Genomic DNA, 16,541 nt, shown 5'->3' with positions numbered 1-16,541 from the left:
CTCATAATCTCTAGTATAAAGGGTTCATCCACAGTTGAGGCACCCAGTGAATAAGTGTCCATTGTAAAGCAGTGGACCATCCATGCCCTGGAATCCTATGCAGCTATGAAAATGAATAAGGGAGATGGGTGGGCGGTGCAGAGGAAGTAAGAGAGACAAAATATGTATGACATTTTCCAAGATACATCACTGAATGAAAAACCAAGGATTCATGATGCCCGCAGGAATGGCAGAGAAGGACCGCTGGAGAGCTGCTCTCCCATAGTGATGAGAACACTGGCAAAAACTAGCAAAAGCAATTTTTTCAGAACTCTTGAAGTTAACCAAAGGCTAGCAAGAATCCTAGAATCATTTATTCAAGAAAAATGGCTGAATTGTGTGTATATGCCTCATTTTCTTTATTCACCTGTCGATGAACGTTCAGGTTGTTTGCACATCTTGACTACTGTGACTAGTGCTACACTGAACGTGAGAGTGTTGACACCTCTTCAAGATCCTGACTTCAATTCTTCTGGGTACCAAAGCCAAATAAAGACACCACAAGAAAAAAAAACTATGGGCCAATAACCCTAATGAATACAGGTAGAACAATCCTCAACACCATACCAGTAAATTAAATCCAACAATACACTGAAAAGATCATACACTACAACCAAGTGGAACTTACCTCTCAGATGCCAGGATGGTCCAGTATACAAAGACCAATTAATGTGATATCTGACGTTAACAGAATAAAGGATAAAAATCACATGATCATCTCAATGGAAGGCAAAAAGCATTTGACAAAATTCATGATAAAAACTCTCGACAAACTAGGATTAGAAAGAAACTACCCCCAACATAATAAAGGTCATATATGAAAAGCTCACAGCTAACGTCATGCTCATCAGTGAAAAGCTAAATGCTTTTCCTTTAAGATCAGGACCAAGGCAAGGATGCCCACTCTCACCACTTCTGGAAGGCCTAGGCAGAGTGATTAGACAAGAAGAAGAGAAAATGTATCCAAATTGGAAAGGAAGAGGTAAAATTGTCCCTGTGTGCAGACAACATGATTTTATATATAGAAAACCCAAAATATTCCATTAAAAAATCTGTTAGAATTGGGGCTCCTGGGTGGCTCAGTTGGTTAAGCCTCTGCCTTCAGCTCAGGTCATGATCCTGGGGTCCTGGGATCAAGCTCCACATGAGGCTCCCTGCTCTTTGGGCAGTCTGCTTCTCCCTCTCTCTCTGCCTGCTGCACCCCCCCACCATGCTCTCTCTATAAAATAAATATATAAAATCTTTAAATTAAAAAATCTATTAGAATTAATAAAATAATTCAGTACAGTTGCAGAACACAAAGTCAACAAACAAAAATCAGTTGCTTTCCTATATACTAACAAGAAACTATCTGACAAGAAAATTAGGAAAATAATCTCATTTACAATATCACAGAAAAGGATTCAATTCTCAGGAATAAACTAAGGTGGTGAAAGACTTATATACTGAAAACTACAAACACTGATGAAAGAAATTAAAGACACAGACAAATGGAAAGACATCCTGTGTTCATGAGTGGAAAGCCTTAATACTGTTAAAATTTCCATGCTACCCAAAGCCATCTATAGATTCAGTGCTATCCCTATCCAAATCCCAATGGCACAAACACAGGAAAACAATTCTACGATTCACATGAAGCCACGAAAGACCACAAATAGCCAATTAATCCTGAGAAAGAAGAACAAGGCTAGAGGCATCATTCATCCTGATTTCAAAATATGTTACAAAGCTACCATCATCAAAATAGCATAGTACTAGCATGGAGACAGACACATAGACCAATGGTACAGAACAGAGAGCCCCAGAAATAAATGCACACATATACTGCCAACCGATCTTTGACAAGGTTGCCAAGTACCCACAATGGGAAAGAAGAGCCTCTTCGGCAAATGGTGCTGGGAGAATTGGAGATCCATGTGCAAAAGAATGAAACTGAGCCTTTTACACCATGCCCAGAAGTCAGCTGCAAATGGATTAAAGACTTCACCGTAAGTCCTTAAGCCATTAAACTCCTAGAAGACAACATCGAGGGAAAGTTTTATGAACTTGGTTTGGCAGTGACTTCATGGATATGACACTAAATGCACAGGCAACAAAAACAAAAATAAAAAGGAAGACTATCTCAAACTCAAAAGCTTCTGCACAGCGAAAGCGAGAATTGACAGAGTGAAGAGACATGGTCTTTATTCATATCCTTACAGAAGAGGTGATGGACAGGGAACCAGGGGGTATGACAATTAGAACCCAAGGTCAGTTGCTGGCCAGTCCATAATTTAGAGGGACATGAAGTCATAGTTAAGTCTTAAAAAAAATTTTTTTTCACTAGAAAAAAGTAAAACTCCTAGTTTGGAACTCAAGGGCAATGTTGCAGCCATCTTACCTGGGAAGAGGCAGGCACCCTACCTCAGAAGGAGCCCATCGCTTTGGAGAAACATCTTTTTCAGAACTTCCATGTCTTCCTAAAGAAAGAAACATCGCACACACACACACACACATCATAGTACCTTCCTGCTCTAACTGGCAGAAGAGTTGAAGGTGGTCAATTTTAATCCTTTCTAGGCAATCAGTCACAAAATATAAAGACTTTAAAAGCCTTAAACTGTTTTTCAATTTATAAAGTTGCTTATGAAAACGTGTGCCAATGACTGTTATAATGCTTCTTCTAATGATGTTTAGGATAAATAGTGGATATTTTGTTTTAAATAAATTTTCAGCTTTCCAAATTTCACATTCTTAAGTTTCTGAAGAGCAAATTAAGTTCATGTCCCAATAGACACCTGTGTCATCTTACTGAGAACCCAGGGATGACCCATACTGTTTCTATCTTCCACTCTTTCACCCTTGACATAGGGCGCTTTGACTTCCTTCATTCTTGTCCTTTCCTGGTCGCAAGGTGGCCATTCCCCCCTGCAGCCCTAGGTCTGCATTCAAAGTGCAAATAAGAGGGAAGAGCCTGAAGGCAAAACAAACAAAAAACCAACAACCAAGCAACCCAGCTCTCTCAGCAAGACCACCTCTGTATTCAAAATAGGACACCCTCTTGTCCTTTTCTGTTTATATCCGGATGACCAGAACTATGTCTGAGGACCACCCTTAGTGTCAAGGAAGGACAGGAACTCAAGTATTTTCCCCAGGGTGGGTGCATTGGCAGCTAAGCAGAGTCCTGCCAATAGGGAACCCCTGGGAAGCAGATGGGGGGCAATAACCAGCAGTGTCCGCCACACCCCTGCCTTCCGGCTGAATCCTCGCTGCCAGAGCCAATGCGGGGTCTGATGGCAACTGTCTCACTTTGCTTTCCTCAAGTAAAAAAACTCCTAACCTATGAATCAGATTCTCTGCCCATGGAGTCCTAGCACCTGATTTTTTTTTTGGAAAATCACCAACTGCTTTCCTCCTTCACCTGGGGACTCGAGGAGCCCTTTGTTCACACTTGTAATCCCGCTCTGCCTACCATTGCCTCCCCGCAGATCAGCCACGGCCCGACATTTCTGTGCAGCCTCTCAGGCTGCGCTGTGAGCCCCGCTGTTCATTTCTCCTTCACCAGCTACAACTTTGGGACCTGCTTCATCTACCAAGCTGGGATGCCCCCATACAAACAAATCCTGGTTGTCACCAACAAGGAAGAAACGTCTATGAGGTAAGCAGTCTTCCCAGAGCTTCCAGATGAGTCTGTAGCTCCTCATGGGTCATACAGGTGAAGTGCTGTCGAAACAGAAAAAGATTACGGGAAAGAGTCAAACATAGCTGGGCATGAATCCCGAGTCTCCTTTCCCCACCACTACTACTTGGGTAGCCATGAGCTGCTCTGCTGAAAATCTTGAAATGAGGAGGGCGATGCCTGATGAGAGGTTCAGCGGCTTCCGTGTATTTTCCCCACATAATAGATGTGGAAACCAAGGTTTGAAGAGTTAAAAAGTGAATTTCCCAGGCCATTACTTCGTAGTGAATAACAGATCTATACCGAGCTGATTAAATTCTAGCCTCTCTGCACCATCCCGGTGTGGAACGTTCCAGTACGGGTTTCTGGGCCTTATTCCAGACCTATCAAAAAAGGATTTCCAGAGACTAGCCCAGAGACCTGTGTTTCCTCAAGGCTTTCTAGGTTAGTGCTATGCAATAGAACTTTCCTGGACCCTGGGACTGTTACATGTCTGTGCTTCCAATATGGCAGCCCACGACTCCATGCAGCTGCAGAGCACTTAAATTGTGCCTGGTGCAGCTGAGGGGCCGAATTTTTAGTTTGTTAAATTTTAATGCATTTGAATTTGAATTTGAATAGCCACATGGGTCTAGTAGCTGCCAGCCACTAGATAGCCACTAGGTAGATAGCACAGGCCTAAGTTTGAACCCCAGCTCTTCCCTAGCTGTGCGACCTTGGGCACATGTTCTCACCTCTCCTTGCCTGAGATGGTGGATAATAATAGAGCCACCCATATGGGGCTCTCAGGAGGATTAAATTAGGCCCCAGAGAGAGCCCTAAGAGCAGTGCCTGGACATAGGAAATGCTCAGTTATGGTTATCTGCTGCTGCTGCTGGGATGCTGACGGTTATCATCCTGAAGGGTACCTTACAAGAGTGTCATGTGATTGGAAATGCTCATTAAAAACCTTATCTACCTGCACTCTTTCCTGCGTGATTTAATTCAATCAGAAAGGAAAGGCATTCAGTTCCGTTTATTGGCCTAGCAGGACTCCTTCTCTAAGTATCTGGAAGACAGACAAGGAAGTACTGAAGTGGGGAGGTCTCATGCCTTCCTACCCACAAGTGGATGTAGAGTGGACATGGTCTTCGAAGATGCCATGTAATTGTGCGATTAGTGATAATGAGAACAGATCGCCTTTGTGGAGTGTTTCCTCCGTCCCCTGCTTAGTGACTGACTCAGTCACTTTATTCCATTTAATGCCCCCAACAGCCTTACGAGGTAGCTGTCACTACCCAACTTTACAGATAAGGCAATAGAGGCTCAAAGGGCAAGTAACTTTTCTCAGGTCTCATGGCTGGTTGGTGGTTAGAGCCCAGATCCAAACTCCTGTGTATCTGACTCAGAGCACACACTTCTCTCCTCTGTGCTTTGGCCCCCAGTTACTTAGGAAGCACTTCTCCTCCTCCTCCTCTACCTCCTTCTCCATTTCTTCCTTAAAGAGAGAGAGAGAGCACTCTCACAGGGTTGGGGTGGGGGGAAAGAGGTAGAAGGAGAGGAAGAGAGACTCTTAAGCAGGCTCCATGCCCAGCATAGAACCTGATGCAGGGCTCGATCTTAAGACCCTGAGATCATGACCTGAGCTGAAGTTAAGAGGCAGATACTTGACCTACTTAGCCACCCAGGCACCCCAGGAAGTATTTCCTTCCTTTGCATGGAACAAAGGGCCATGGCACTTTTGAGTTTGAGGCCCAATTCTGCCAGGATCTCAGGGTGTGATTTGGGGTAAGTAACTTGATTATGCCAGGGAGCCATGGCCTGGACCACTGCTAAGGTCCCTTCCAACGCTTACCTCCTCTGACTCCAGGGCAGAGGGCAGGAAATCCATCAGTACCCAGCTCAGAGAGATAAGGGGACAGAATCGGTCTTTCTGGGGGACTTAAACATGTGTTCTGACCTCCAGGAGCACAGGCTGGCCCTGGAGATCCTCTTCCTTTGTAGACAAAATGGAAATATGCGCACCCTCTAACTTCCACACCTTCCTCCTGATTTTCTGCAGCTTAGACTGTCTGTATACCAATACCACATACCTCGAGGTGAACTTCCGCGTCGATGTGATAAAGCCGGGAAAGACACTGGAGATTCCAATCACCTTTTATCCTCGAGAAAGTATCCAATACCGAGAACTCATCCCCTTTGAAATCAATGGGCTCTCACAGCAAATAATTGAAATCAAAGGGAAAGGCACCGAAATGAAGGTAAGAGACCTTGATGAGATCCTCGAGCTTGGCACACTCCTTTTTGCCCTCCCAGCCACCTGTGCCCCCCTGAGCGCACTCTTCCTCCCCTCTCCACCTGTCTGGCCCCCAAGCTCCTCTGTCAGAGGCCAGTCAGTCCCACTGAAGTGTGAACTGTCAAATCTGACTCTTCCTTAGACCAGACTTCAGTGAATCATAGGCTACAAGGAATCATGGGCACCAGAGAAACATTCTTTTTCTTGGAGAAGTTTGAGACTATCAGATGCATAATCCCAAGCCCATCCTTCTCCTCTTACATCAGGGTGTGTTTTGTTTTCAGGTTTAATAGGCTAGATTTGTTTTGGATAGCAATTTATTTTGGCTGTGTGTGCAGATGTGCATTTCAATTGTGGAACATCTTTCCTTAATGCCACATTGAGTAATGTTCTCTGCCAGACACAGATCCCAGGATTATGTTCGATTGAGGGCATGGCTTCTAAGTAGGCGCTCCTAATGAAAGTCCTGTGCTAATCCCTTTCTCCCCAATGTCTGGTAAACCTTTAAGGTGTCTGTTTGATGAGCATATATGCATTTTACTAGGACGTTCTGGAAGATGGAAGGCTTTCCCAGATGCTCAGAAATGCACGGGACATTTCTGCCACAGACAGAGAAGATGGGGGAGGGCTGGGAGGGAGGTGTCCCTGGCAGCCTTCCCATCAAGCTAGAGGAACCCCAGAACATGACCTCCTGGTGTGTCTGCACCCAAGCTGGACGGGGCGGTGGGGGGGGTGTCTCTTCTGCTCTCACTGCTCATTCAGTCACTCACTTACTCTGTACCCACTGTGTGTAGGTCCTTTGGGGGAAATCCCGAAGGGACCTCCAGGAGCACAGGCCGCTGCTAGGGACTCTCAGCTTTGGAGACCGAATGGAAATGGCTGGATATCAAGAAAGCTGAGGAGCAGGGGGTGTGCGCTTTAGGGACTGAGCAAATGACAGTGACCCACACAGGGTCTGCTGCAGAGTCCTGCGGGCCAGGCCCAGCCTGACCTTGATCCATCCCGGCCAACACCAGGATCAGGGCCTTGTGAGGACTTGGAAGCGTGTCCGCCGCGGCACCTCTGCAGCCGCCATTGTAGTCTGAATGCTCGGCTCCTGTCACTCCTCCAGGCTCTCCCTCCCGCCGCCTTCCAGCCCGTCTCCAGAGAGACGCAAGCCAGAGCACCCCCAAAACACGCGTCGAGGGAGTCACTCCGTGTTGTCCCGGCTTCCCGCTTCTCCCAGCAGGAACCCTGACTACCTGCCAGCCTGTCTTCTCAGGGCAGCCCTCGTTCCCGGCCACAGGCCTTGACTGAGCCACTCCTCCGACTCACGGCCTTGCCACAGAGCGTCCCCCTGCCCCCAGGGGGCCCTCCAACCTCACACCTACCCCGACTCAAACTGACTAGATCCTGCCCTTCCTTTAGCTCCCCAGTGCAGCGTAGACATGCCCTCTCAGGGATGCCTTCCCAGAACCCCCCGACAGTTGAGCTTCTGTAGTGTGCTCTCAAGGTACCCCGAGCGTTTCCTCCACAACCCTTCACCCTGTTGTAATTATGTAGTTGCGTAAGGAGCCACTTAGGGGTTCCTTTATGCCCATGAATGTCCACTCCCCGTATGAAGACGGCGGGACACCGTGGGAGATGAAGCATCCTCACCTCACCAGAGCAGACGGGTCACGCCGGTTACTCTTCTCCGTAACTGATGAAACCCTCGGTCCCTGATCTCTTTCCTGTTCCGCAGATGTCAGTGCTGGATCCGGCCAACAAGATTGTGAAGTTAGGAGCTGTCCTGCCGGGACAGGTAGTGAAAAAAACGGTTTCCATCATGAACAACAGCCACACCCAGCTCACATTCAGCCTGTCGGTCCTGTTCTCAGTTCCAGACCTCCAGGAACCCAAGGTTGGTGCTCAGGGCTCCCAGCGGGCCCCTCCCTCGTCCCGATGGTACAGATGACCGTGCTCGCCACACTGACCACCCCCACTTCTCGCACACCTGCAGTGTGCCCGGCCGTTCCAAGAGCTCCCCGCGTGCCACCTCGGAGTGTCCTCCCAAAAGCAGTGTGGGGCCGCTGCTTTCTTTATTCTCACTTTACACAGAAGGACACCAAGGCTTAGAGAGGCTGCACACTTCGAAAGGGCGGCAAGTGAAAGAGAAAGGGACACGATTCAGTAGATCCGGATTCTCATGAACGTATCTATCCTGTAAAAGTCTCAAAGAAAACCGTTTTCCCCATAATCTCACACCCGGAAACAATCACTTGCCAATGACCGCCTTCTTGCCATATGTCCACCCAGCGGAGAGACAGCGAGATCGAGCTCTGGTGTCTCTTCCACAAGGGTTCTAGTCCCATCATGAGGCTCCCACTCTCATGACCTCATCTAAACCTAATTATCCCCTAGAGGCTGAACACCATTCACATATGAATTTGGGGGGTCACCATTCAGGCCGTAGCAAGGTCATATGACATAGACAGGTCTGGTGGAGTTTCCAGTCTTCAGGCATCACTGACCCAGAAATAACACCCGAACAGCCTAGAAACTGCAGAGGCCAGATGTGAGTTGGGAAAGGGCAGCTCAGAGGACAGCTGGGGCTGTTGGGAGGCCTCACGGTGGAGGGAGGCCTGCACTAAGGCTAGGGTGAGAGGCGAACGCAGGCAGACAGGTTGGGGAGAGGTGCGCTCGCAGGCAAAGCTCCGTGTGCTCCGGAGACTCTGCTTGCAGACGTCCAGGTGGGAGGTGGTGCAGCAGGAGCACCGCGAACCGTCTGCGGGTGGCCAGGAAAATGGGCTGGGGAGCTAACCAGAGCAAGAGAGCTGGTGGGCCTCTCACCCATGGCCATGCTGCCTTCCAGAGACGGGGTCGACTTGTTGCTTCGATTTCCTCGTTCATCTCAGGCGATGTCCTCAGTGCCACTGGGCCGGGGCCCCTGACTTTTGGGCCAAGCCGCTTTAGTCTCTTTCGGGGATGAGTAACCTGTACTGGCCCCATGGCCTTGGGCTTGGCCTTCAGTGTCACAGTGTTTGCAGAAATCGCAAAGATCGAGGTCCCGGTGCAGTTTCTAGCCCACCTCACCCCAGCCACTGCAGTCCTCCGCTCTGCACCCGCGGGGAGCACAAGTGCCAAAGGAGCCTTGGTTTCCTTAGAGCTGACCTTCATTCATTTCTGCCAGGACAGAGTGGGAAGGGGAGACGATATGAATTTAAACCGCAGTTCCCAGGCTCTAGAACGCGTGGGTCAGGGCACTTTTGATGATGTGAGTTCCGGGCTCTCCCAAAATTCAATCGGCCTGGAGAAGGACTGCATCTGAAACAGTACACCAGGGAGTGTGGTGCAGGGAGTACAGGGAGCCCTCCCTGGAAAGACATCAGAGCATTGAGCGTTTTCCATTTCCTCTTATCGTACTGTTTCCTCCACCGGAGAGTAGGGGTCATGTGCTGCAAGGGGTTGGAGAGAGAATTAACATTTGCAGAATGCCAATTACCTGCCACGCTTTCCTACGGATGATCTGAATCTTCACATAAAGTCACAGAAAGCTTAAGTAACTTGCCAAAGATGACCCAGCCAGCGGGAGGGAGCAGAATGGGCTCTGACCCCTGGGCTATTGCAGCCCTAACAGCAAGCCCCAGAAACGGATGCCTCTGACGCCCCCTGCCCTCAGCGGCTGAGTCTCACTGTGCTTCTGTCCAGGTCCTCACCCTGATACCCTTCCACAACATCACTCTGAAGCACAAAGAGGTCTGTAAGCTGGAAGTCATCTTTGCCCCGAAGAAGCGCATCCCTCCCTTCTCTGAGGAGGTGTTAATGGAGTGTATGGGGCTCCTGCGTCCCCTCTTCCTACTGAGCGGCTGCTGCCAGGCCCTGGAGATCTCCCTGGACCAGGAGCATCTCCCCTTCGGGCCAGTCGTGTATCAGACACAAGCCACGCGTCGCATCCTTATGTTGAACACGGGTGACGTGGGTGCAAGGTAGGAGAGTGGCTCGCCCACTCCGAGGCCAGCACAGCCCTGGGACACTGGCTCTGCCCTCAGTCTGGACAGGACATCTGTGTTACAAGTCTGGCCACTTGTCACTTCTTTCCCCTCTCTTTCACATCCCCTCCCTTTGCTCAAGATGTGACAATGGTGGTCCCGCTCGGGTGACTGCTGCTGCCAGGAAGACGAAAATTAATGTCATCGAGAACATTTGCTTGGTGCCTGTTCTATGCCCTTTACGTGGCTCCTCTTGACCAATCCCAAACAGTTCCATCACTGATCCATTTTACAGATGAAACAACTGAGATTACTTTACCAGAATCATGCATTTAGCAAGGACTCACACTGTGCAGGTGCAGTGCTGGACAGTCTAGCAAATAAGCTCCCATTAATTATCCCAGGTCCCTGTAAGGTCCTCTGCTGTCCCCATTCCACAGATGAAGGTGAGGCTCAAGGAGGTTAGGTGATCGACCTGAGGTCACTTAGGCAAGAAATGAAAAAGACAGGATTGGAACCTGAGTATATCTATGACCGTTGTCCTCTCCAGCCTCTTCCCTCCGGCTAGCAGGCACCCACCCCAGTCACTACTCAGGCTTGCCACCATACCCGTGCAGGCAGGCACTGCATACCTGCAGGGGGTGCCCTCGCTCAGACTTCAATGAGAACAGCACCCTGAGGGCTTGATGTGGTGCCCCCTGTCCCCAGTGCTGGAAGCACAGGTCTGCCCGCACCACCCTCTGTCTCCTGTCTGGCCCCCAGAGGGATGACTATACAGGGCCCTCAGGTCCCAGCAACACCAACAGCAGGTGCAGTGCTCACAGGCGGATCTGACCTGCGAGACGATGCAGGGAGTGCTGATAGCCACGGTCTCGGGGAGGGTTCAGTCCTAGCCCAATCCCTTCCTAGCTGTGTGATCTTGGGTACACACGTGCTAGTGCGTTCATGCACATGTTCCCCCCACAAGCCACTTGTGGACCATAAGATAATATGCAGCCCTTTCCCACCCTGCTCAGGTCCGAGAGGCCACTGAGCCATCTTACCCAGGATCGACCCGGCTCTCGTCCCCACCTGCCCCTGCCACGCCCAGTGATGGTCTTCCTCGCAGGTCCCAGGGCGTATTCAAGGGGGGTGAACGTCTAAAAGCCCAGGCAATGTCTCTTGATCTCAGCAGCATTGAAGACACCCCCAGGATACTAGTAAACTGTCTTTCTTTCTCCTTTTGTCTTGGAAAAGGTTTAAATGGGATGTCAAAAAATTTGAGCCTCATTTCTCCATCAGCCCAGAAGAAGGCTATATCACTGCAGGCATGGAGGTTTCTTTCGAAGTGACCTACCATCCCACTGAAGTGGGCAAGGAGAGTCTCTACAAAAACTTGCCCTGCTTCATCCAGGGAGGCAATCCCCTGAGCCTGACCCTCTCTGGAGTCTGCGTGGGACCACCTGCAGTAAAAGAGGTCAGTAGATGCTGCTCACAGATGGGCCAGCAGCCGGAGGGGTCCCGGCAAGCTCCGCAATTAGAAACGAGTGACTCGTTCAAACAGTCCTTGTGCCAACACCAGACTTTTAGACCGGCTCCCCGACCCCTGCCACAGGGCTTTTGCATATTCTGTTCCCACTGCTGGAACATTCACTTTCCCTCTTCATTTAGTTCATTCCTATTCACTCTTCAGCTCTCAGCTCAAGCATCCCATTCTCAGGGAAGCTTGCCCGGCTGTCTCTGGCTAGATTGACTTCTCTTACAAGCTCTGTAAGGAAAGGGCACACACCTTTCTCTCCTTCTCTCTCATGAAAAAAAAAAGGAGGAGAATGGGCCTTGGGTTAACCCTCTGCTAGCCATGTCCACAGAAACCGGAGAGTGGACTCTGTTCCACTTACGGTAAAAACCACTTATGCTAAAAATGACACCCAGTCTTCATCTCTGTAATCCCATTATTTCAAGAGTGTTATGTAGGTGGAATCATACAGGGGCACCTCGGTGGCTCAGTTGGTTAAGCGTCTGCCTTCGGCTCAGGTCATGATCCCAGGGTCCTGGGATAGAGCCTCACATTGGGCTCCCTGCTCAGCGGGAAGCCTGCTTCTCCCTCTCCCACTCCCCCTGCTTGTGTTCCCTCTCTCACTGTGTCTCTCTCTTTCAAACAAATAAATAAAATCTTTAAAAATAAACAAATAAATAGATAAATGGAATCATATGGTATGCTATGAACATGTCTCTGTAAGTCTGGCAAGAACATATGCTTTCATTTTCTTGGGTAAATATCTAGGAGTGGAATGGTGGGTCATAGAGCAGACATATATTTACTTTTTTAAGAACCTAGTAAACTGTTTCCCAAAGTGGTTGTGTCGTTTTACATTTCTACCAGCAATGGCTGACATTTCTACTTATGTCACATCTTGCCAACACTTGGTATAGTCGGTTGTTTTAATTTTAGTCATTCTAATAAATATGTGGTGCTGTCTCCTTGTGTTTCTTAATTTGTAGTTACCTGATGACGAATGATGTCAAGCATCTTTGTGGGCATTTATTTGCCTCCATATATCATCTCTGTTGAAGTATCTGTTCAAATTTTCCATCTCTTTAACCGGGTTGTTGGTTTTCTTATTATTGAGTTTTGAGAGTTCTTCATATATGCAGGACACAGATTTTACAATTAGATCATCAATCTGTTTTGAGTTTTTGTATGTAGTGCAAGATATGGATCAAAATTCATCTCCTTGTATGTTTTGGGATATGGACATGGTTGAAAAGCGCACCCTTTCTCTGCTTGAAATACCTTTGCACTTTTTTCAGAAACCATTTGACGATACAGGGGCGGGTCTATTGCTGAATTCTGTTCCTGTCTCCTAATCTATTGACTCTTCTTACCACCACTGCCACAGTGTCCCCGTGGCTACATTCGGTGATCAGTTCTCAACTGTTGACCTGTTAATAGCATTTGAAACCTTGAACAAGTCCCTTGAAGGAGGATTGCTCCAACACTTCCCTCACATGGCTCCTAGGATACCACCCTTTCCTGGGTTTTTCCTACCTCATTAGATGCTCCGTCTCATCTCCTCTTCTGATTTTTCTTAACATGGGCATGTGCCAGCCAGGAATTAGTTCTTAAATTTCTTCTTGTTTCTAAAACCAATTAACTTCTTGACAATCTCATCCAGTTTCTTGGTCTTAAAAAAACAAAACAAAAACAAAGCAAAACACTGCCATACCCTCCACTCCCAAATATGTATCTCCAGCCTAAACCTTTCTTTGAACTCCTCATTTATAAATTGCACTGCCTGCCTGAGGTGCCTGCTTTCTTCCAGGTGGTGAACTTCACCTGCCAGGTGCGCTCCAAGCACACGCAGACCATCATGCTTTCAAACCGTACCAACCAGACCTGGAACCTGCACCCCATCTTTGAGGGTGAGCACTGGGAGGGGCCTGAGTTCATCACCCTGGAGCCCCATCAGCAAAACAAGCCCTATGAGATCACCTACAGACCCCGCACCATGAACGTGGAGAACCGCAAACATCAGGTAGACTAAGGCTTCCCCCACCCCCGTGGGTTTCCCTGTGTGTTTGGAGGGGGAAGAGTGGTGCAAAAAAGGTAAGGGGCGCCTGGGTGGCTCAGTGGGTTAAGCCTCTGCCTTCGGCTCAGGTCATGATCTCAGGGTCCTGGGATTGAGCCCCACATCAGGCTCTCTGCTCTGCAGGGAGCCTGCTTCCCCCTCTCTCTCTGCCTGCCTCTCTGCCTACTTGTGATCTCTCTCTCTCTCTGTCAAATAAATAAATAAAATCTTTTAAAAAAAAAAAGAGCTAAGGAGACAGAGTTTGGGGGCTCAGGAATGTTCAAATAAAAGGGGACACCTCTAACAATGTTGGAACAATAGGGAATCATGCAGATTATTGAGTCCAAAGCCTCCCTCGGTGCCCACATGTTTTCATGTATAGGAGATTCTCTTAGAATGAGGGACACAGTTCTGGACAGAGTCCTGGACTAAGCATCAAGCAATTAATATTTAGCTTAACTGCACAAATTTTTATCATCATGGCTGTCATAAAAATAAAAAAAGGAAAGAAGCTGCAATCACCCACCCTAAAAAAAGGAGAACTGTTCTCTTCTATCTTCACCACCAACCCTCACTCAGATACAGCCATAGCTGCCATCAGCATACCCAATTTTGCCTTCTGTTTATTTTCATTTTATATTATATCATGAACATTTTTCTGTTTCACTAGTCTTTGTGATCATCATGTTTAATGGTTGTCTAATATTTCTTTGAATGGGGGCGCCTGGGTGGCTCACTGGGTTGAACCTCTGCCTTCGACTCAGGTCATGATCTCACAGTCCTGGGATCGAGCCCCGCATCGGGCTCTCTGCTCGGCGGGGAGCCTGCTTCCCCCTCTCTCTGACTGCTTCTCCCTCTCTCTGACTGCTTCTCTGCCTACTTGTGATCTTTGTCTGTCAAATAAATAAAATCTTTAAAAAAATATATTTCTTTGAATGAGAATTCCATAATTTATTTGACATTCCCCAGTTGTTGAATATAAAAGTTATTACCAAATTTTCATCAATATTATAAACGGTTTTAGTGTGTGTGTGTGTGTGTGTGTGTGTGTGTGTGTGTGCAGCTTTTTCCTCTGAAGGGCTTTATAAGTTCCCTGGCATAAGGCTGCCGGCTAGCTTAACTGATAGAGCCTGAGACTCTCAAGTTCCTTGGGGTGGGGTTCCTGGTTCAAATACATATGAACATGTTTATGACTCTTGAAACATACTACCAAGCTGCTTTCTAAGAGTTATGCTTACATGAGGGTCTCCGTTAACCCTGAGTCACTACTATGCCTGAGCAGTAGCTAACAAGGGACCTTCTGTGCCATTCTGACTATGCTTCTCCCCCTCAGGGCACCCTCTTCTTCCCCCTCCCCGATGGGACTGGCTGGCTATATGTGCTGCATGGGGTTGCCGAGCTCCCCAAAGCCGTGGCCAACATCTTCCGTGAAGTACCATGTAAGACGCCCTACGTTGAACTCCTGCCAATCAACAACTGGCTTAACAAGCCCCAGAGGTGAGGGAGTGGGGCAAAGGGTCAGAGCGGAGGAGATGGAGGGAGGACATCCACTGTTAGCCTGGCCTTTCCACTGGTCAGCGCCTCCAGAAGACACTGAGGGGCTGAAAGATTCAGAGATGCATTTCCCTGAGGTGGCCAGGCACTTCCTGACCTCTAAGCTTCCAGACACCCAGGGCTATCCATGCATAGCCAATTACCTAAGTCTCCCAGACCAGGTCCTGGCATGAAATAAGTGCTCGGTAAATGTTAGCTGTTATTATTATCAAAATAAGAATTGTGGTGGTGATGATCGAGTGCTCTACCATATCACCTAAGCCGCTGGCCAGAGAAGGACGTCCCTTGGGTCTTTAGTTGCAGTGGGAGTAGAGTAGAGTACAAGGGCTAGAGAAGCTTGAGGACCAGCAGCCTGTTCCACTTCTTTGACAGAGAAGGAGCCAAAGGCTTGGAGAAGAGACTTCCTTACTGAAGGCTGCCAGGTAGCATAGTGGATGGAGGCCCAGACCTAAATGTGAATCCTGGTTCTACCAATAACTGGTCATGTTATCTGAGCATGTTTCCTCTTGGCCTCTATCTCCCCATTAGTCAGATGGAGGTGATGACATCATAGGTACCCCCCTGTGTCACTAGGAACACATGTGGAGCACTGATTCAGCACCTGGCATGTAACAGGTGTCGATAAATTATAGTTATGAGTGTTGTTAGAGACAAAGTGAAGACCAGAACCCTGGACCCATGTGCTTGTCACAAAGTCAAGAGTAGAAATAACACCTTTTCTTCATTCCTTTGGGCAGATGGTCTCATTTTCTCTATCCTCTCTTCATGTGCTCCTGTGTCCCCCCTCCAGATTCCGGGTCATTGTGGAAATGATAAAACCAGAGAAGCCAGACCTAAGCGTCACCTTAAAAGGCCTTGATTACATTGATGTTCTGTCTGGCTCCAAGAAAGACTACAAGCTGAACTTCTTTTCCCACAAGGAGGGACTATACAGTGCAAAGGTATCTACACATAAAAGTATTTCCCTGGAGCCCTGGGGGTTTGCCCCTGAGGATGATGACCCTGGTGTTAGGAAGTGAAGATGTCCTCCCGCCAGCCCATCCTTATCCTGTTGGGCTAACCATTTAGTGACCTGGAAAAGGCTTTCAGGATTCCCAGCCTCTTTATGATAGAGCCAGATTGCAAGGCCCTCCGTCATCATGTGGGCCCACACCAAACATGCAAGGCAGGAGAATCATGAAAATCCTTGAGTAGTAAATAAGTCTGGGCCAGCAAACACCGGACCACAATAATAAGAAAAGATCCCTTTTTCAGAGTGCTGATAGTGACTAGCACCGTACTGAACACTCAGTACACACAGCTAGTAATGCCAAAGCCAGGATTCATTCAACTCAGAGCCACCATGGGGTCTTTCATGCATCAGTCGTTTCTCCTAATTCATTTATTAGTGCAATAAGTACCTATGAGCATGTCTGCCACATACTATACTGAGTGTTGGCAACACAGCAATGATCAAAAATAGGCAGAGTCTCTGTCTGCAGGAAATGCACAGTCCAGTGAAAGGAGAAGGGCATTAA

General features: G+C 48.1%; 1 protein-coding gene across 2 annotated transcripts in view; it reads left to right on the top strand.

Moving 5' to 3' along the window:
- Nucleotides 1–16,541, top strand: part of HYDIN (HYDIN axonemal central pair apparatus protein) — a gene marked incomplete at both ends in the record, with an annotated part of 302,437 nt that overhangs the window by 270,536 nt on the left and 15,360 nt on the right. For both annotated transcript variants that reach the window (XM_080829076.1, XM_080829075.1), the window contains 8 exons: nucleotides 3,507–3,676; nucleotides 5,739–5,937; nucleotides 7,696–7,854; nucleotides 9,642–9,919; nucleotides 11,159–11,378; nucleotides 13,225–13,437; nucleotides 14,804–14,967; nucleotides 15,815–15,965. In XM_080829076.1, the coding sequence (XP_080685202.1) occupies nucleotides 3,507–3,676; nucleotides 5,739–5,937; nucleotides 7,696–7,854; nucleotides 9,642–9,919; nucleotides 11,159–11,378; nucleotides 13,225–13,437; nucleotides 14,804–14,967; nucleotides 15,815–15,965 (1,554 nt within the window). The remainder of the gene's footprint in view (nucleotides 1–3,506; nucleotides 3,677–5,738; nucleotides 5,938–7,695; nucleotides 7,855–9,641; nucleotides 9,920–11,158; nucleotides 11,379–13,224; nucleotides 13,438–14,803; nucleotides 14,968–15,814; nucleotides 15,966–16,541) is intronic.

This window comes from Martes martes, assembly GCF_963455335.1.
Source record: "Martes martes genome assembly, chromosome: 17".
Taxonomy (NCBI): Eukaryota; Metazoa; Chordata; class Mammalia; order Carnivora; family Mustelidae; genus Martes; species Martes martes.
Note: the sequence above shows the minus strand (reverse complement) of the source record. Positions and strands in the feature narration are given on the sequence as shown.